This window comes from Pongo pygmaeus, chromosome 3, assembly GCF_028885625.2.
Source record: "Pongo pygmaeus isolate AG05252 chromosome 3, NHGRI_mPonPyg2-v2.0_pri, whole genome shotgun sequence".
Lineage (NCBI taxonomy): Eukaryota > Metazoa > Chordata > Mammalia > Primates > Hominidae > Pongo > Pongo pygmaeus.
Genome location: NC_072376.2, coordinates 157,582,712 through 157,604,987, shown reverse-complemented (window position 1 = coordinate 157,604,987; position 22,276 = coordinate 157,582,712). Strand labels below are relative to the sequence as shown.

Here is a 22,276-nt window from a genome sequence, read left to right as displayed (position 1 = left end):
TTCCTATGTAATGATGTCTTTTATTTCTTTCTATCTCCTAATTGTTCTGGTCAGGGCTTCTAGTACTATGCTGAATAGGAGTGGTGGGAGAGGACAACTTAGTGATACAGGAGTTAAGAGAAACTCACTTAGGCAGATAGTAAGGGTATAGGAGTCCTCAGTATGGCTTTTCTTTTTAATGAAAAGCAGCCCCAAATCATTTTCTAACAAAGAGCAGCCTGGAAAGTTGACCTGCAGACATAGACAAGCAAGCTGAGAGATTGCACAGGTGAATTCTGGCAGGAACTAGGAACTAGACATGTTCAAGATGGAGGCTTCAAATTCCCTTCTCTGCCAGCCATGTGCACGATAAGACGCAGACAAGATGGGGCTGATCAACAGGAAAGCCCATTTGTATAAGAAGATTAGGGTGGGGTGACCAGCCTTCCCCACATGCTATGTAAATGTTATACTTGACTGAACCAGTCTGTGAGCCCTACCTAAATCAGACACTGCCTCCTCAAACTGGAATATAAAACCTGACACATTTGAGGTCTGCTGGTCTTTTCTGTTTGGAGACCCCTTCCTCTATGGAGGAAGCTGTTTCTCTTTCTCTTCTCTTCTACCTATTAAACCTCCACTCCTAAACTCCTCGTATGTGTCTATGTCTTAAATTTTCCTGGCATGCGACAATGAAACCCTAGCTTTTGAGGGTACAAGTGGTTTCTGGTTACATGGATAAATCGTATAGTGGTAAAGTCTAAGTAATGCACCCATTACTTGAGTAGTGCACATTGTACCCAATAGGTAGTTTTTCTTTTCTCACCCCACCTTCATCTTCCCTGCTTCTGAGTCTCCAGTGTCGTTATACCACTCTGTATGCCTTTGCGTACCCGTAGCTTAGCTCCCACTTGTAAGTGAGAACATACAATACTTGGTTTTTCATTCCTGGGTTACTTTACTTAGAACAATGGTCTCCAGTTCCATCTAAATTGCTGCAAAAGACATTATTTCACTCTTTCTTATGGCTAATAGTGTTCCACAGTGTATATATACCACATTTTATTTTCTACTCATCAGTTGATGGGCACTTAGATTGGTACCGTATCTTTGCAATTTGTGAATTGTGCTGTGATAAACATACATGTGCAGGTGTCTTTTTAATACAATGACTTATTTTCCTCTGGGTAGATACCCAGTAGTGGGATTGCTGGATCAAATGATAGATCTACTTTTCCTTCTTTGAGAAATCTCCATACCGTTTTCCATGGAGTTTGTAATAATTTACATTCCCACCAGCAGTAGGTATGTGTTCCTCTTTCACCACATCCATACAAACATCTGTTGTTTTTTGACTTTTTAAATAATGGTCATTCTGGCTAGAGTAAGGCGGTATCTCATTGTGGTTTCAATTTGCATTTCTCTGAAGATTAGTGATGTTGAGCATTTTGTCATGTTTATTTGTCATTTATATATCTTGTTTTGAGAACTGTCTATTCTTGTAATTTGCTCACTTTTCATGGGATTATTTGTGTTTTTTTTCTTGCTGATTTGCTTGAGTTTTTTGTAGATTCTGGATATTAAGTTATGGATCTTTGTCAGATGCACAATTTGAAAATATTTTCTCCCATTCTTTAGGCTGCTGGTTTACTCTGATGGTTATTTCTTTCACTGTGCAGAAGCTTTTTAGTTTAATTAGTTTCCATTTATTTATTCATTTATTTTATTTTTTTTTTTTGAGACAGAGTCTCGCTCTGTCACCCAGGCTGGCTGGAGTGCAGTGTTGTGATCTCGGCTCACTCCAAACTCAGCCTCCTGGGTTTATGTCATTATCCTGCCTCAGCCTCCCAAGTAGCTGGGACTACAGGCACCTGCCACCACGCCCGGCTAATTTTTTGTAGTTTTTTTAGTAGAGACAGGGTTTCACCATGTTAGCCAGGATGGTCTCGATCTCCTGACCTCGTGATCCACCCGCTTTGGCATCCCAAAGTGCTGGGATTACAAGCATGAGCCACTGCACCCGGCCCTATTTTTGTTTTTGTTGCATTTGCTTTTGGGGGTCTTAGTCATAAATTTTTTGCCTAGGCCAATGTCCAGAAAAGTTTTTCTAGGTTTTCTTTTAGAGGTCTTTTTTTGGTTTCTGGTCTTAGATTTAAGTTTTTAATCTATATTAAGTTCATTTTTGTATGTGATGAGAGATAGGGATCCAGTTTCATTCTTCTATATGTGACTATCCAGTTTTCCCAGCACCAATTATTGAATAGGGTGTCCTTTCCTCAATTTATGTTGTGGTTTGCTTTGTCAAAGATAAGTTGGTTGTAAGTATTTGGCTTTATTTATGGGCTGTCTGTTCTGTTCCATTGGTCTATATATCTGCCTTTATACCAGTAGCATGCTGTTTTGGTTACTGTAGCCTTGTAGTATAATTTGAAGTTGGGTAATGTGATACTCCAGATTTGTTATTTTTGTGTAGGATTGTTTTGCCTATTTGGGCCCTTTTTAAATTCCATGTGAATTTTAGGATTGTTATTCTAATTCTGTGATAAATGATGTTAGTATTTTGATAGGAATTGCATTGAATCTATAGATTGCTTTGGGCAGTATGGTCATTTTCATAATATTGTTTTAATCCAGAGCATAAGATGTATTTCCATTTTTTTGTGTCTTATATGATTTATTTCAGCAGTGTTTTTAGTTCTTCTTGAAGAGATCTTTCACCTCCTTGGTTAAGTATATTCCTAGGTATTTTATTTTTTTGAGGGTGTTGTACAAGGGATTGAATTCTTGATTTGATTCTCAGCTCGATCATTGTTGGTGTATAGCAGATTTGCGTGCATTGATTTTATAACCAGAGACTTTACTGAGTTTATTTGTCAGATCTAAGAGTCTTTTGGAGGAGTCTTCAGGGTTTTCTAGGTATATGATCATCTCATCAGCAAACAAAGATAACTTGACTTCCTCTTTCCAGTTGGGATGCCTTTTATTTCTTTCTCTTGCCTGATTGCTCTGGCTAGGACTTCCAGTACTATGTTGAATAAAAGTGATGAAAGTAGGCATCCTTTCCTGTTCCAGCTTTTAGGGGAAATGCTTTCAACTTTCCCCACTTGGTATGATGTTGGCTGTGGGTTTGTCATATATGGCTTTTATTATTTTGAGGTATGTTATTTCTATGCCTAGTTTGTTGAAGGGATGCTGGATTTTAACAAATGCTTGCCCTGCATTTATTGAGATGATCATATAGTTCTTGTTTTGTTTTAATTCTGTTAATGTGCTGAGTCACAGTTATTGAATTGCATATGTTGAATCATCCCTGTATCCCTGGGGTAAAATCTACTTGATCATAGTGAATTATCTTTTGATGTGCTGTTGGATTCAGTTTACTCATATTTTGTTGAGTGTTTTTGCATTTATATTCACCAAGGTTACTGGTCTCTGTTTTCTTTTTTTGTTATGTCCTTTCCTGGCTTCAGTATTAGGGTGATATTGGCTTCATAGAATGAGTTAGGGAGGATTCCCTCTTTCTCAATCTTTTGGAATAGTTTCACTAGGATTCACCAATTTTTCTTCGAATGTCTGGTAGAATTCAGCTGTGAATCTGTCTGGCCCTGGGCTTTTTTGTTGTTGGCAGTTTTTTTTTTTTCTAATTACTGATTTGATTTCACTGCCTGTTATTGGTCTGTTCAGAATTTTTGTTTCTTCCTGATTCAAGCTAGAAGGGTTATATGTTTCCAATTTCTCAATTTCTGTTAGATTTTGTAGTTTGTGTGCATAGAGGTGTTCATAGTGATCTTTTTTATTTCTGTGGTGTCAGTTGTAATGTCTCCATTTTCATTTCTAATTGAACTTTTTTGAATCTTCTTTCTTCTTTTCTTGGTTAATCAAGCTAATTCACCTGGAATCTTAATTATGACACAGGTAAGATCTCACCCACATCTCTTGACCCAGGACCCAAACATAGGCCTTAGCTAAGTAACCACAGTAGACTACATGTAAGGAAAAAGTTTTGGTTTGCCTAGTAAGTACTTTTAGATACTAATAGTGTTATCTTTTTGTGTTTAGATTGTTGTTTTTTTTCCCCCAGAGTTTGTTATGAGAATGAAGGACCTTCTTTCTATACCTTTGTCTTTCCAACAGGGCTTAGACTTGTCTTAGAGAATTATATATCAATTGATTGGTGGACTGTTGAAGACTATTCTAGGCCATGTTGGGTTTTGTTGTGTAAATTTAAAAAGACAGTATAACATATGGGAAATAAACCTTCAAATTTTTTTCCTGTCTTCTTCCCTGCTTTCATACCTTCTTTCTTTTCTTTCTCTCTTTCTACTTTCTTTCCTTCCTTCCTTCTTTGCTTTTTCTCTCTCAATTTCCCCTCCTTTCTTCCTTTTCTCTTTTCTCCCTTGATTTTTTTTTCATTATAGTAATATGGGGCTGCATTTATTTGGCTTTGCTTTTCTCCAAACTCTGGGAATCAAAGTACACTTTTTTCCTTTACATTGGCAGTAACTATAGCACATTAATATGAATGCCTTTTTAAAATCTAATATTGTAAATGGGTAGTCAATTAGGGGAAACACATTAATAGGAGATCTTAAGTCAAAACAAGTGGAATTGAAATACTTTAAAGCAAGCTTCTGAGAAGCCAACAGAAACACATAAATAAATTTCTTACTATGAAACAAGGAAGTAGGGAGACCAGTTTCCACGTATATCCATGGAGGGCAGGGGATTGTTGAAAGTAGGTGAAAACATGAGTTCATGTTTAGTATATGATAATGTTTTGTGAGATAAGTGCAATAGACCTTCTACATGACTGCTGTGTTTGATGTTCAGCACGCATTTGAAAAACTCTGTGGACTTTGTTTTTATCAAAGTCAGTAGCATAGTGAGTTCAGCTAGATAATGGGCAAACTTACCAAAAAAGCATGACTGAATTGTTGTATATTAAAGTCATAATCAGAAACAAATGTTTGAAAACAACATAAAAATAAATATTATCATTAATTTCGCAGTCTCATTGTGGGAGGCAACATAAATACCTAGACATTTGGAGCAATTAAGTCATTGTGACCTTAATTAGTGTTTTTAAATGGATGAACAAATTTAAAAAAACTTCAAATTCTCCTTCCTCTTTTATTCTTGCCAGAAATAATCAATATTGTCCATTATGCCAAGAAGATACGAGGCTAGTTTGCTCTGTTAGACTTCTAATGAATTGTATCTGTATCTATGGGACAATAGTTTCAAAGAAATTTCACCACATTATCTCATTTGAAGTTTGCAGAAACGTGTCGATTATCTTTTCATCCATTTTATCAAATATGAAATAAAACACAGATGATGATTTCTTCCAAAGTCTTGACTATGGGACATTAGAACAACTACTAATTAGTAGCTACTGAGACTCTGACTCAGTTTCCACTGCTGGTTTAGGATCTTGCCACCATGTTGTTATCTAGTCCAATGTACCTCGAACCTCAAACTATGAACACAGATTAACTTATACTCAACATTAATTACCAGTCTAGCACATGATCTTGAATTACATTCTGAGATCAAAGGAATGTAAGAATTGCCATACTGACCCATCCAACCCACTATTGTCTTGCTGAGGCACTTTGCTGGGGAGAAAGCAATCTGAAATAATCTTTAAACTTCAGGTGTATTTCAGCTTTAGTATAAATTTAGGGCTTTTCCTCTTGCACATGTCTGTAGGAGAAAGAAGACAACATTTTGCTTAATCCTGCAATTCCTTATTCTAATAGTTTGGTGGTGGTTACTTTCAAAAGAGTTTGAATAATTAATACAATTGTCTAAACTTTTGCTACTCAGGGAGGATCTGTGGAGCAGCAGCACTGGAATTACCTGAGACCTTATGAGAAATGCAGACTACCGGGCTCCACTCCATTCTTAGTGAGTCACAAGACTCACTAAGATCTTAACAAGATCCTCAGATAACTGGTAAGAAAGAGCATTAAAACTTGAGAAGAATGGGCCTTAGAAAATGGTGTGCTAATTAACAGCATCTGAGGTTGAATAAATGGACACATCTTTTCAGAGATTTGCTGTTCTGGTGTTTTGGTTGGTGATGCTTGCTGTTCAAGGTTTTTGGCACTAGAGGGTAACACTGGGCTGAATAGCCAGTGAGCAAGCCCTTTCTTTGGAAAACAAATGGGCATCTCAAAATTATCTACTCTTAAATGTGTGTTCAGTCTTTTGTGTTAAATTTACTCTAGCTACCGAATAACAATTGACATTTATTTGGCAAAAATTATATGCCAAACACTATGTCAGGTCCTTTACATGAATCACCTTATTTTATCCTCAGATGTGCTATTATTGTCCTACTTTAAAGATAAAGAAATTAGAGTTAAGAAAGTTCAGGATATATATTTGTGGTCACACAGCTGATAAAAGACAAGACCTGACAGAGTGTGGATCAGACCAGGTCTGTCTGGCTATGAGCCTGTGCTCTGATAATGGATTTCAACTACACTACAGCCATTCTGCTCTGGCTTCTCTTGACTTGTGCCAATAATCCGTCAGGGCAGGCAGATTAAAGTAAACAACTGTGACTTCATTGAACAATCAAAATAGAAGAACAAAAAATTAAATTAAAATTCTGTATGTTTTTAATGCACTTTGTTTGTAAGTGAGAACATAGTGATTATGTGCCCACGTTCTAGAGTTTTCTGTCTAATACAGGAGCCACTAGCCATATATGGCTTTTGAATAATTGGAATGTGGCTACTATGACTGAAAAACTCAATTTTTAAATGAGTTTTTAAGTAGTTTAATTTTAATTAGTTTAACTTTAAAAAGTGATAATTCAGTCATTAGAAAGCTTTTAAGTGTGTTTGGAACAACTTGGGCATGTTTATCTACTTTTTCAGCTCTAAGTTTTATGCAAACTTTGTTAAACAGATCAAGTATTTTTGATGAAAATTTTCAGTCTGAATTGAGATGTGCTATAAATGTGGAATACACACTGGCTTCCAAAGACACTATAACAACGTAACATATTTTATGACTAGTCTTGATATTGATTACATGTTGAAATAATAATATTCTCAGTGCATTGAGTTACACAAAATGTATTGTTGAAATTAGTTTTATTTGTTTATTTTTGCTTTTAAAATGTGGCTACTAGAAAATTTAAAATGATATGTGTAGTTCACGTATTTCCTTGGGACAGTGCTTCTCCAGAGCCCTATTGCTGGGTTCAAATCCTCACTCTGCCATTGAATAGCTGTGGGAACTTTGTGTCCCATTTCTTCATCTATAAAATGACATAAGAGTACCTATCTCATGTGGTTGTTGAGAAGGTTTAGAGAATCAATATATGTAAAGTACTTATTGGGAGACAATTCTCAATGGACCTTTTGTGTTTCTGCACATCTTGTAAGCAGAAGTTTTTGAATGCATTCCTTCTGAACTTTTAAAGGATCTTGTATAACAACCAGCCTTGGAAGACAGTGATAGCTTCTCCCTCTAATGCAAAGGTCAGGTAGGTTTGCCTACTGTCTGTTATAAAGATTTGGGATCCCTAAGCTCAAAGTTTCTTTTCTGTAACTCAACCAACTTCCAGTGCAAATATCACCTGCTTCTTTCTGTTTCAATCTGTGAGAACTGGGGCTCAGGGAACTGGTTACTGCTTCTGGCTATTCCTGTGACTAATGAACTGTCCTTTGTCTCTGACCCAGGAGTCTTATGTCTTCTGTCAGCCTCCCTGAAATTATGGCAGGCTAACTTGTTAGTTTCTAAGAGGAGTGAAATCTCAGAACTTTCACAGTTCTTGACATTTCTTTGAAGAGGTGTCTGGCACATAGCACCATATAAGTGTTAGCAATTATTACTAACTCCCACTTGTTTCCATTTAGTTTAGCTGACTTGTTACTGTACTACACCTATTATGTCCACTTCCACTTACGTAGGTATCTTTTCTTCGCTCTTTATTTGGGTATCTGACATTCCCTCTGGCTCTACTCTATTGCTTATCTCTCACGGTTATTTCAGGTTGTATGTAGTGAAATTTTTAGAGCTGTATCTTATAGATCAGTGTAATGGATTTGATTGCCTTTAAATATTGCTCCAAAATTTGTCTCTTCCAGGATAATTTTACAAAACTAAGTATAAAAATACGTGGTGGCAGTCTCATGCCCCTAGTTCCTCTGCCTGCATTTTCTCTAATTGAGGACAGTTTGGCACCTGACAAGCACTAGCCTCCCTTTCTTCTTCCCACCAGCAATTCTCTGTATATAATGCTTTTTCTTCACTTGTACACATTCAGAAATGGGCATATACATGATCACTGTGCATAGTTTCCACTTTCGCATAATGCATTTTGACTACACTATAAAACTACTTAGAATTAAGAATTTTACTGATTTTGGTCAAAGGTGAAGGTAAAAATTTTTAGAGCAAAGAGTATGTACACTATTCTATTTGCAGTAAGCTACAGCAGCAAAAGGGAACAAAGGAAAAGGGAATATGAAACATTTCAGTATGAATTACATATAAGGGATCATCAAACATATCACCAAAATGTTTTAACCAAATTGTCTGAATTGCTTTTAGCTCTGACTTTTGAAGTAGCCAATATTAAAGAAAAAACACCAAAAAGCTCTTTTTATATGAGCAACTAATATTTAAATTTAATTAAAATAAAATTAAGTATTCATTTCCTCATTTGCCCCAGCCACATTTCAAGAGCTTGACAGCCACACGTGGCTAGTGGCTACCATATTGGACAGTGCAAGTATACCACATTTCTATCATCACAGAAGGTTATATTGGGCAGCCCTGCTCTCAGCCCTTCTAAGTGTGGTACATAAATGTGTGAGTCAGATATTCTGTGTTGTTCTTTAACAAATAGCACTAAATTTGCTTCCATAGCATTTTTGACATAATTCCAGATATGTTTACAACTCTAAGTAACATGATTATACCTTGGTGTTAGGATAAAGTTATAAAACTTTAGTTCTTTTCCCTTCCCTTTCCTTTTTTTTTTTTTCTGAAGACAGAGTCGCACTCTGTACCTACCCTGGAGTGCAGTGGCACAATCAGGGCTCACTGCAGCCTCGACCTCCTGGGTTCAAACAATTCTCCTGCCTCAGCTTCCCATGTAGCTGGGACCACAGGTGCATGCCACCCTAAATTTTTGTATTTTTTTGTGGAGACAGGGTTTTGCTATGTGGTTCAGGCTACTTTCAAACTCCTGAGCTCAAGCGATCCACCTTCCTTGGCCTCTCAAAGTGCTGGGATTATAGGCATGAGCCACAGCACCCGACTGTATTTCTGAAAATTCAGGACACACTGTCAATACCAAATGCTGGTGAGGATGTGGAGATCTCATTAATTGTTTATGGGAATGCAAAATGATACAGCTACTTTAGAAGACAGTTTGGCAGTTTCTTAAAAAACTAAACATACTCTTACCATACAATTGAGCTCCTTGGTATTTACCCAAAGGAGTGAAAGCTATATCTGCCCAAAAACCTTCACATGGTTGTTTATAGCATGGTTGGCAAGTTTATAATTGCCAGAACTTGGAAGCAACCAAGATGTTTTTCAGTAGGTGAATGAAAAAGTAAACTGTGTTACAGGCAATGGAATAATATTCAGTGCTAAAAAGAAAAAACCCAACTATCAAAATACGAAAAGACATGGAAGAAATGTCTATTGGATAGACATTTCTAAGCAAATGGATATCATTAAGCAAAATAGCCATTCTGAAAAGGCTACACATTGTATGATTCCAACTATATGACATTCAAGAAAAGACAAACTATAAAGACAGTTAAAGAGATCAGTGGTTGGCTGGGCTTGGGGAGACACAGGGATAAATAGGTGCAGCACAGAAGATTTTTAGGGCAGTGAAACTACTCTGTATGATACCATAGCGGCAGGTACATGTCATTTTCCATTTATCACAACCCATAGAATACAGAGCTAAGAGTGAACCCTAAGGTAAACTATGAACTTTGGGTGATTATGATGTGCCAGTGTAAGTTCATCAATTTTAACAAATGTACCTCTTTGGTGGGGGATGTTGATAACAGGAGAGGTAGGTTATGCATATGTGAGAGGAGATGGTATATGAGATGTATCTGTACTTTCTTCACAATTTTGCTATGAACCTAAGATTGCTCTAAAACATAAAGTCTACATAAAATTGGTAGAAAAAATCAGTATAACACAGATGCTCATTTTCTTTGTTTTTCAGGGTCTACATCTTCATTAAAGTATATTTATTTGTAGTGATATTTTCCTGTCATTTTTTTTTCTTTTAACAGGAGTACTTTCACAGTTTTCTGTTACTGCAGTGTACTATCTGGGCACAATTTACACAGTTTAAAACTAATGTATATTTTATTTATAGTACATATCACTTTAGCAACCCAGTTTTAAACAGATAGATGAATTCCAGCATACATTGAAATATTGTACTTGTTTGTGTGATTATAATGTTATTGATGAAAATAAGAACAGCAGCTGTAGTAACCACAGCAAGGATCCCCAGTGTCATGGGGATGACTGACTGCTAAGCACAAATATTGACTCTGTGCTGTTGTGTACATTCTACCCAACTAAGCACAAGCCTGGAATTAAGATGGAGACCACACCATTGTTTCCTTTTTGGAGGCAGAAGATCATGTTTCCACTAAGTCTTTTCCAGCATTACCATTCTGTCCTCGAAGTTAAAACAGCCTATCCACCATGAATTAGATCCTTGGTCCTAAAAGTAAGGCTGTGTACCACCAGGATTAGTATAACCTCAGGGTTTGTTGGAGATCATCTGAGGCCCCAGCCCAGATGTACTAAATCAGAATCTGTGTTTTAGTGAAGTCCCCATCTGACATGAGGCACTGTGGAGTTTGAGAAGCACTGTGTCAGACAATGAAAACGAGACCTCCGTGAAGTCTGATGCCATTTCTGGGGCACAGTGCTGTGGTGAATTGTGTCCCCTCCCCCTCTCCCTTCCCCAAATTCATATGTTGAAGTCCAAACCCCCAGTACCTTAGAATGTGACCCTTTTGGAGAGAGGGTCTTTACAGAGGTAATCAAGTTAAAATGAGGTCATTAGTTTAGGCCTGAATCCAGTATGATCGGTGTCCTTATAAAAAGGGAAATGTGGGCACAGAGACACATATAGAGGGAAGGTGATGTGAAAAGACACAGGGAGAAGATGGCCTGGCACAGATCCTTTCTTTACATCCCTCAGAAGGACCCAGGCCTGCCAACATTTTGATCTCATACTTCTTACTTCCAGGACTACAAGGCAATAAATTTCTGTTAAGCCTCCCAGTGTGTGATACTTTGTTATGGTAGCCTGAGAAAACTAATATTCTTGGTTATGCTTTCTTCTGTGTCTTGACTTGACTGCCTTCTCGATGACATCAACAGAGCATTTCTGCTCTTCTACGTGCCCAGAATATGCTGTCAGGTAGGGTGCCTACAGCAGTTCTCTTGGGGACATAATTCACGGAAGAGGCAATAATGATATTTGTGACAGTTGCAAAACCAAGCATTAGGGACCCTGAAGAGAGTGGCAGCTTCCCTGTAACAGGCACTTCTTCAGCATAAAGGAAATGATGGACATGGATCAGATAATGTCTTAAAAATTTTGAGTGAGAGCTGTGGGAGACATGAATGGATCCAAGAATGAACCTACCAGATGGCAGAAACAGAAAAAGTAGATTGAGAGAACATCTAAGAGGAGGCAACACCAGAATCACAGAAGAGCGGGAAGCCAGGGCAAACAGGAGGGTGGGAGATTAGAGGAAAATGTGTAAGAGTGTCTTTTATGATTATGTAACCACTACAAATTCGTGAAATGCAGTAGTTAATATATTCCTATCTAAGATTTGCAGTTTCAAATCTCCCATCCACATGGATCATGGAATTAGTACTACCTAATAGTAATACCTGTTTGTTAGAGCTGAGAGAACCTGAGTTCTTTTATATATAAGGAAGCTGAGTCCCAGTGAGGTGAGAGATATATCCAGTAGCTTCCAGCTAATTAGTTGGAGACTTGGCATCTCCCAGCCCTAGGCCAGAGCTCTTGCCTCTTGCCAGTACACCTGGCATGTGTGGCTTTTGGTAGCTGTAGATCATAGAACAGAGTGTCTACGATAAGTGAAGTTGCTTTACATGAAGCGCATGGATTTTGCATCAAGGAGTTTTAATTATAAGGCTATAAATATGTCAAAAGGATCTGACAACAACTTATTAAATTACAAGACTGAGCTCAAGTAGTTTCTGATGCTGGCATAGTCCCAAGAAGAATGAGCTTTATAGTTGGGAGCTACCCAGCCTTCTACCTCCCTCGCCCTCACCCCTCCTTTTCCCTTTTAAAGTGTTTGTTTATTTTAATCATAGAAAATACTGCATGGAAATTATAAAAATGTAGAAGAAATATTTTATCCAAATTGTTTTCCTTTCTTTTATCCTCTCATTTCTTTGAATGATAATAGGATTTAATCTTCAGAGAGTCTTCTTTAGAACTCCAAATAGAAAAAAAATATTTTTTACTGATGAGATATTATGTGTGACTGGTATTTTAAATTGCATTTCCATTGGAAATAGAACATTAGTTTCAACTGTTCTATTAAAAAAGTGAGTATAAAGGAGTGATTTTATAGACGTATCTGTCACGTTAACTGTCAAAATCCTGGGGAAATCAGCAGCTGAGAATTGTGATAGTACCAGTGTGAGCTATGAAGTCTTTTAGTGACAACTGTGAAGGTTCCACTTCTCAACTGCCTTAGAAGTTTAAGGTTTACATTCCAAGTTTGGAAGTAGGATCCATCTAACCTCATTTTATTGTGATCACATGGGAACCAAGATAACAGTTTCTTAATGTGTCCTCTTAAAGATCTCATCATGTCCCTTTTTAGTTCCACCACATCATCTCTCTTCTCACTGGTCTGTCATTCTTATTAATATTTGTGTCAGCCGGGCATGGTGGGTCACACCTATAACCCCAGCACTTTGAGAGTCCGAGGCTGGGGGATCACCTGTGGTCAGGAGTTCGAGAACAGCCTGGCCAACATGAGGAAACCCCGACTGTACTAAAAATACAAAAATTAGCCAGGCGTGGTGGTAGGTGCCTGTAATCTCACCTACTTGGGAAGCTGAGGGAGAACCCAGGAGATGTAGGTTGCAGTGAGCCTAGGTCACGCCATTGCACTCTAGCCTGGGCAACAAGAGCGAAACTCTGACTGGGTGCATTGGCTGATGCCTGTAATCCCAGAACTTTGGGAGGCCAAGGCGGGCAGGTCATGAGGTCAAGAGATCGAGACCATCATGGCCAACATAGTGAAACCCCATCTCTATTAAAAATACAAAAATTAGCTGGGTGTGGTGGTGCGTGTCTGTACTCCCAGCTACTTGGGAGGCTGAGGCAGGAGAATCGCTTGAACTGGGAGGCAGAGGTTGCAGTGAGCTGAGATAGTGCCACTGCACTCCCGCCTGGCAACAGAGCAAGACTTGGTCAAAAAAAAAAAAAGAAAGAAAGAGCAAAACTCTGTCTCAAAAAAAAAAAAAAAAAATTGTGGCAATCAGCGCCTAAAAACGGGAAATGGAGGCCCCTTTAAGTGTTTACCACAGCGGGAATTTAAAGCAGGGAATTGCTTATGCTGGTGATGGCAGAGCTGAGAAGCCAAAAAAGAGACAGTGAAGGAACCCAGAGAGATTAGCGAGAAATCACTTCCATCACTAGAGTGGACATATGTACTATTATTTTCTTCACGTATGTAGGAAATGATGTAGGTCTATCAGGGATTCAAAAATAGTAGACACACAAGAAACAAAAGGGTGATCATGGTCTGAGCCACAAAGACGCATTCTAGGAACTGGAAGGGTAGAAACACAAAGAATTCTGGTACTTCCTGGGCTGTTGTGAACATGAGCTAGAGGGCTCTTTTCATGGTGACGTATCATCTAACTTAAAACTTCTAAGGAGCAATCTGAGTGGAAGAACACTTTCTGAATAAACACTTTGTAACACGTTTTATTCTTTTAGAAATAATAATGTCTTGCAGAGAGATAGCTTTTCCTTTCAACGAGTCAAAGAGATGCATTTATCCAGGAAGAAAGGGGACTTAGATGAACACATTTTGCTTTTCTAAAAAAAAAAAAAAAAATTGGCAGATTTTAAATTTGTGCACAAATTAACAGATCAAAATACTCCTGGTAGGGTTAACTAGAAGCAAAATGGCGAGGGCAACAAAGTTTTGGGGTACCTGCAATCACCTTCGTTCATGTCCCTCCCCCTCCACATGCTTCTTCCCTTCAATTTGGGCACCCAGTGTTCCTAACTGCTTTTCTACATTCTTTACTTATTCTTACTTACTTGAAAGGATGGGGTTTAAGGGACTTACAACCTAGAACAAATTTATCAATGTAACATCTTCATGGCTGCCTAATGAAACTGACCCTTAACATTGGCATATATTTTGGAAGAAAATTTTAAAATTAGAACGTAAAAAATGACAAAAGATGAGAATATTTTGAAGTAGTTTGGCTACAGAGTATTTAAAAATTGGTGTTTATATAATCAGTCTGTATATTTAGAAAAAAGTTTTAAATTCTAAAATGAAAAAGAATTTTAAAATAGCACATGTACATCAAATCATAAGATAAAGTTTAATCATTTGATCACGTTAAAAGACACAAAACACAGCCAATCTAACCAAATTTCAGGCATGCATTTACATAAATATATTAAATTAAGAAAAGAAATTGTACACTTAAACATCCTTTTCACCTAGAAATCATTAAATCCACAGATCAACAATAAAACCAATTCTCTGCATTTACCACTTCAAGATACAATTGTTCTATTTTAAAGATAACACAAATACACTTGTTAGAATTTATATGCATTATACATATATTATATTTTACATAGTGTGTATACATATGTAGTGTTTGTACAGATAGATAAATATATATACATGGGTGTGTGCACACGTACAGATACACACAGATGTACTTTAGGCCATCTGTACTGTTACTGCTGAATTCTAAAGTTGAGCTGAACTGGTGCCATTGGATGTGATTATTGTCTTTTGCTTCAAACATGCTCATGATGCCCACTGGGCCCACAATCCCCCCTAGTAAATGTCCTTCTCTTTTCTACAGCACATAATCATGGTAGGCACTTTAATAAATATTTGTTGAATTAATAAATGGATAGATGATTGAATAATAGAAGATTGATTAAAGAGAACTGCATATTATAATAACTTGGTTAAATAAATCAAATAAGTTCAAATTCAGAGAAATTACCTGAGCCAGTGACTATGCATGTAACTTTTCAAACATTTGTAGAAATCTCACCTAGTACATATGTTAGCCCTGCTCCCTTAAACTTGTACCTGCCTTTACTACCTGTTCAAATACCCTTCTCCCTTTTATTAACAGAAATCTAAGCATGGGTTGGTTCTGGTGTCTCCTGTGAGTAAGGTTCTGGACAAACTGCCCTAATTTTCACAACCTAAAGGAAAATGAACCATTAGAGAAACCAAAACATGATAGAAGAATGATAAAGATAAACATTCCTTAACACTGGACAAAATAAATCACAGATAAAACCAAAAAAGACACAGAATTCTCATTTAAGTATTGTTTTATGTTTGTTCATTGTGATTCAACAATTTTTTCACTTTAATTAGTTGGGTTACTTTTGAATAAATAGTTTAGTTTACTGTAGCATGTCCTGGGGAATCAAGTTCTAAAAATTTCATAGTACCTCGGTTACCATTTATCTTATTACTACATGGTTCTTGGTGAAATGCATGTCCAAACATATGCTGTGAATATAATGAGATAAGGGAAATATCTGATCTCTCATAAGGTAGTCAACTTGGTTTCTTCATAACAGTATTAGGAAAAGGACTCTATTGTACATGAAATCTTAATTTATTCTAGAAAAATCATGTCTCAGATTTTAAGAATATAAGGTAAAGAAACATAGGTTTTGGGCATACTATCCCAAACCTGATCATAACTTGTTCATGTGAATGGAAACTATCAATTAGTTTTTTTTTTTAGTGAAAAGGAAAATGTACAAGAATTAGTTTGTAACTGCAAAGACAAAGCATATTTCATATTTAGCCATTATGAATTTCCCATTACTGTTAATGTTCAGTTCTTTTTATATTATGTACTGAAATGTTTTCTTTTTGACTTAGAATATTATAGTCAATTGAGATAACTCATCAAACATTTATATTAAGCTACATATATATGTATATATACACACATGTATTTTGGATTTAAGTAATACATAATCTATATATGCAAAAAGAAAACCCCAAGAAATCCTAAATGAAAGATGATGGCTGACTTTATGATCTATGTGAGAAGTAACCTTAGATTTAATGTTGAGCTGATACCATTTTTTAAATATTACTGTTTAGTCTAGCTCAAAGAAGAATAACAGGTTTTAAGCACAAGGCTTTCTGTTGATACAAGGAATCCAATTATTTATTTTTTTATTTTGTCAATGGACTTATATATGACTTATACAAATTATATGGGAATCAAGGTAAATGATGGGTATACCTTAGGTTCATATTTAATGAGGAATTTAAGAAAAGTCCTAATCTCGTAAGTGAACAAACCTTTCCGTAGCAGCTAGGAAAACCACCACTATGATTGAGAAGAAAACAGCTCTACAATGCTCTCTCACAATCCCATGAATATATATTACTCTCCTAAAAACTTATTTTAAGGTGAAGTCCAGAACTTATTCAGAGAAGATAGTTAAGAGAAAGAAGGATTGAAGTTGGCTAGGATTAGTGTTTGGCGGGTTCCATGGTTATATATATGTATTAAGATATATATATATAAAGATATATATATATAAAGATATATATAAAGATATATATAACCAAATATATATAACCATATATATAAATATATATATGACCAATTTATGTTTGTGTGACAAAAAGAGGATAAGATAGCAAATATATATTTATTTTTAGGTATTGTAAATATAAACTTTCTGATGGTATTGCCAGCATTCACAGTAATAGTTTACTTCCTGGGAGTAGTTTAAAAATATGTACATTTTCTGCCATAGGACTTTGGTCTGAGTCCTCTGCAACTTCAAATCTCATCCCAGGGGTAGGGAAATTAAGATTTATAAAGTCTCCATTGAGGAACTGCTTCTTATTTTTTCCTCACAGATTTGGAATAATTTTCTTAAAATTATTCCATAGAGAAGGTTGTTCCTTGGCTAGGAAATAGCTACTAACTTTGCCTGCTGTTAGCTAACCCCGGTGTTATTCTCCACGTCTTTCCTGTATCTATATGCTAAAGCAGCTGAATTGGAGCCTCTGGACTGGTAGTGATTTCTGCTCTTCCTTATTTCTTTCAATGATTGTAATAGATCAGCCTAGTATGCCATTTGTTTACTATCCACTATTATTTGTTATATAGAATTTGAGAAAATGTGGAACCAAGAGAGGCTATTTTTCAGAAAAACGAAGAAAAGATCATAACCAGCAAAATCAATAGCAGTCTAGCCCAGGATACCTTCAACATGGGTGTATTGAGAACATGTCTTTTTAGGCAAAACCAATAGAAAATGTAGGATAGGGAAGTGGTTAAAAGGAAAAAGAATATATGTATGTATGTATGTATGTGTGTGTGTATATATATACATATATATACACACACACATACACATATATATTAGCCAAGAGAGTGAGAGGGGGAGAGAGAGAAAGAAGGAGGGAGGGAGAGGAAGAGAACACAGACAGTATAGGTAACATTTTATAAATTAATTGGTTAATCAGTCAATTACAATTAAAACTACAACTGCCAATGTTATACCTTAGCCTTCCTCTAAAAATTTGGGCTTGATTTCTCTTTTATGTTTCAAAGCTAAGAGACTTAACGGAAAGTTAGACTAATAAAAGTTTAAATTAATGTATATCTTGAATGCTCCTAGATGTAGCATCTAACCTCACACCTTATACCTGGTAAGCTTGTATAGTTTGTAACTCAGAGATAAAAACAATATCAAAAGCAAATGGAAGCCAGGCATGGTAGCTCACGCCTGTAATCCTAGTACTTTGGGAGGCCTGGGCGGCTGCATCACTTGAAGTCTGGAGTTTGAAATCAGCCTGGCCAACATGGTGAAACCCTGTCTCTACTAAAAACACAAAAAAATTAGCCGGGTGTGGTGGTGGGCACCTGTAATCCCAGCTACTTGGGAGGCTGAGACAGGAGAATTGCTTGAATCCGGGAGGTGGAGGTTGCAGTGAGCTGAGATCGTGCCACTGCACTGCAGCCTGGGCAACATAGCAAGGCTCTGTCTCAAAAAAAAAAAAAAAAAAAAAAAACAGCAAATGGATTAAAATTGTTAGTATACTATTTTGTAATTATTTTCAAAGAAATAAATAGGGAAGAAGTAACTGCTCTGGGGCATGCAAATGATGAAGAAAATAGTTTTCTATTTAGATTGTGTATATATATATTGTATGTGTTGGTTTCTCTACTCTTTATGAGATACTCATTAATCTGAGAAAACTTCTGAGTATTCTTTGTGATAAAATAAAAAAATATATTTTAATTACATTGAAAAAAATCTAAGAAGAAAAGTTATGGATGGAAGCACTTACTTTTAGCCATCACTCAATTTCTTAAATTTTTTCTCCTTTTCACTTAAAGATCTGCCAGTTGGTGTTCCTTTTATTATCTTAAATAACTGTCAAGAAAACAAGGTTCTATGAACCAGGGCAACAGTGTGGCAGAAACAGTAGTAGAAAGGTTATTTCCAACCATTTAAAACAACTATAACGTCATTTCACATTCAACTGACAACCACAGCTTAAACTTGAGAATGGACGAGGGAATAATAATATACATTTTTCTTTTTCATTATTTTGTCTTTATCTTATGCATCAGTATTCTTACGAAGGACCTTTTTTTCTTCCATTTGAGATTGTGTGCTTTATGAACTGAACAGATGTTGCCTTTCATGTGATTCAACAATAATTTTTTCCTAGCTCATACTTCTTAACCAATTCCTACCTGCCTCTCATCATGAATCATTGAAGATAATTCTCCAGTCATGCATTTAAAAAAATCTACTTGAAAGAAAAGGTCAAAGAGATTTTTTGAATTGACCACTTAATTTAAAATATGTTGCCATCAATTAGCCAGTGCTATCTACTTTTCTCCTAAGAACAGAAAGAAATGACTCCAATGATTTTACTTTCTTTGCTTGGCTTAATATCCGTGGATCTTGCTATCTTCTCTTGAGAAGAACTTGGTCTTTCATTCTAATGACTCACAAAAGAAAAGGCAATGACACCTGGGGCGCATATGTTTTTCTAAGTCAGTTGAAAATCTTTCACTTGGGAAAAAGCTGTATAAAAAATCTGGGCCTGGTCAACTTAATATAGATATTTTAAAACAGTAGAACTAATGGCAATAGAACACCTTTTATTTTGGGGAGGAGATGGAAAGTTTAAAGATGTAAGAAGAAATGCTTGATTTTTTTAGATTTTACTGAATATATAGCAGTATCCTTATTGTTTTCAGGGAAACTAGGAAGAATTGGAGAATGTGTAATAAAACTGCACGATTTGACAGATTTAGACAGCTGGCTCCCTCACAAGAAGTTCACATTTTGTTAATGTCACCCACGTTGAATAAGGGACGATTAGATGGTAAGGTCCATTTACAAAAATGGTTGTCAGGACATTTTTTTTTTAATTGTAAAACTTTCTGTGATGGAATTCAGTAAAAGGGCTATGAAGAGAAAGCAATGGAGACAAAAGATTGCTATTAACCTACAGATGCAGGCTACTGCATGGTTCATTGCAAGATTTGTCACACTGTTGGGCCAATGAAGTGTTAGTGTGACTAGAAGGGACCACCCCTTTTCTGGGGTAAGAGGGCAATTTGGTCTCCATGCTCATTTAATCCTGAGACTTCTTTGAATAGACTGTCAATTGAATCTAAATTGTGCAAAATTATGCATGCACTTTTTAATGCAGGCTATTGTTCACTAAGCACTGAACCAAGATTTCTCAACCCATTTCCATTTGGCATGAGGTCACTTGAAACTTAAGTAATCATATATGGAAGACAAGAGCAGTGTACTTAACCAATCTTTCTACATTGTGGCTTCTATATAAATGCTTACTGGGCTTTAATTGCAAATCTCTCACCTTAAAACAGTAGAGAAATACTAGCTACAATATATTTTTTAAATTGAGGCTTGTATTCCTAAAGGTAAGGAGGAGGTTTAGAAAGTCAGCTGGTGCTGCATAATCTATACTGCTCTACAATTTAGATTCTAGAGGAATGGATGTTTACAGAAGAAGGACAGCCATAGTGGGTGTGCACTTGTCATGAGTAGATGTGTTTTTTCAGTAGTGCAAAGAGGCCTTATATTTTGTTAAAATCCAAACGTGGAGAGCTGGCTTTGAAAACCATGAAGAAAAATATCTACTAGAATTTTTGCAGTTTTAAGTCAGAACGTGTCATCTCTGTAAAACCCTGAACAGAACATTTACAGAAAATTTATTGATACATTAACCAAAGAGTATTTTCATTGAGCTCTGAAGGAACACGGACATTTAAAGTCATATTTGGCAAGAATTATTATGTTAAAAATTTGTACAGGTGACAGCTTACATAGCCAAGATTTTTAAAAAACAAGTGAGCTCTTCTCCAGTGAGGTTCGATTCAGTGGAAATCTGCAACATTCTAATAACATAGACTCTGACAGTCTTGCTATGGTGAAAAGCACTTTACAAATGTTTAATGCTGGAATTTTATAAGGATTGGCTGTTTTCTTGCTTTTTCATCCGTCGTTAATGATTACATGTTGGCACAAGGATACCTTGCTAGATTAGATCCACAGCACATTAAAGACTGTTTGCTTTCTCACTCCCCTTCTTTCCAATTAAGTTGGTGAAAAATGTAACTTTAGTGTTTTACAGGACAGGGTAAAGGTGTTTCATCTAGGTGATGTCTATATTATAAAAATAAAATAAAATATATAAATATGTAACACAAACCCAGTGCCTATTGTTAAATAAAACATACAATAAAAGCAGACCTTTTAGGAAGACTGATTTTAAAATATGCTATTATGATTTAATTATAAAACACTTGAAAACAATCTTGAGATTAAGATGAAATAATCAGATTTCTCAGCCAATAAAAAGTAAGTGTGTAACATTCTGTTACTTGATACACTGACAAAAAAGAAGATTACAATTTTATATCAAGTTGCTCACTTAGAAATTCATCAGGGAGTTCTGAAACATTCTCTCCTAGTATAGTACTTTAATATAAAAATATTGCCTTTTTTATTAGATCCATCAGATTGCACAGTAATGTTTCAAAACTCTATTAAAGTTGACTTTAGTGATTACAGACAGAAAATTCCTGGGAAGTCAAATAATCTCTTCTAGTGACATAAAAAATCCGTTATCAATTTACAGTGGAATTTTTGTGTAAATTACTCTGCACAAGGAAGTATATATTTCAAAAAATCATCTGTTATGCAACAACGCATATAGGGGTTATGAGTATGTGTATGTGCATATATGAACAAACATGCTGACATACACACAAAGGATCTGCACATTTCTGGAAATTATTTTTAAATTAATAAAAGAGAATGAAATCACAGGAGTGTGTAGCAGGATAACAGTCTTTTTTTTTAATGACAGGATAAAAAATAAATGCCCATTGGAATGGAATATTCAAACAGTCCCAGAAACTATACAATGTAACTTGTTAGATCCAGCAAGTAAGATGTCATGTCAATGATCTGATCAAGAATACCTGCCCTGGTCACTCTGCGGATGTTTCTGTCCACTTGTTCACATTGAGGACCAAGATATCCTTTTTTACAGAGGCACTTGTTCGGTCTAACACAGACACCTCCATGACGACATGCTGGCTCACATTTTGCTGGGAGAGAAAAAGAGCAAGAATATCACACTCTCATTCTGTATGTCAGAAACAGGACTGAGCATGAGACCAACAAATATTTGCTGAATAAGGGAAGCGAGGGAAAAAAGGAGGGAGATAGTTACAAAATGTTCTGAAAGATAAATATACAAGTAGGAAACAGGCTTTTACACCCATAGTTATTTGGAGGCCTGAACTCAGCAGAGAATGTGAGACATTTCTAGAGAAGCAGAGATCATAAGAAACAATTGCAACTCTTTGCAAAATTAACTCTATTTAAAATGAAGATTTTAGTCCTTTGAAATCTCTGCCCCACAGGAGCATTCTCTACAGAGGGCCTTCC

At 36.2% G+C, this 22,276-nt stretch overlaps 1 protein-coding gene across 2 annotated transcripts in view; it reads right to left on the bottom strand.

Annotated features, from left to right (window-relative positions):
• Positions 1–14,611: 14,611 nt before the first annotated feature.
• Positions 14,612–22,276, bottom strand: part of HHIP (hedgehog interacting protein) — a 97,128-nt gene continuing 89,463 nt past the window's right edge. The window contains exons 13-14 of one of the 2 annotated variants that reach the window (XM_054486722.2): positions 21,805–21,933; positions 14,612–20,983 (exon numbers count right to left, since the gene is read on the bottom strand). In XM_054486722.2, coding sequence (XP_054342697.1) covers positions 20,973–20,983; positions 21,805–21,933 — 140 coding nt within the window. In that variant the 3' untranslated portion in view covers positions 14,612–20,972. Of the gene's footprint in view, positions 20,984–21,275; positions 21,934–22,276 lie in introns of those variants that run through there. The other variant, XM_054486720.2, reaches the window with a different exon arrangement.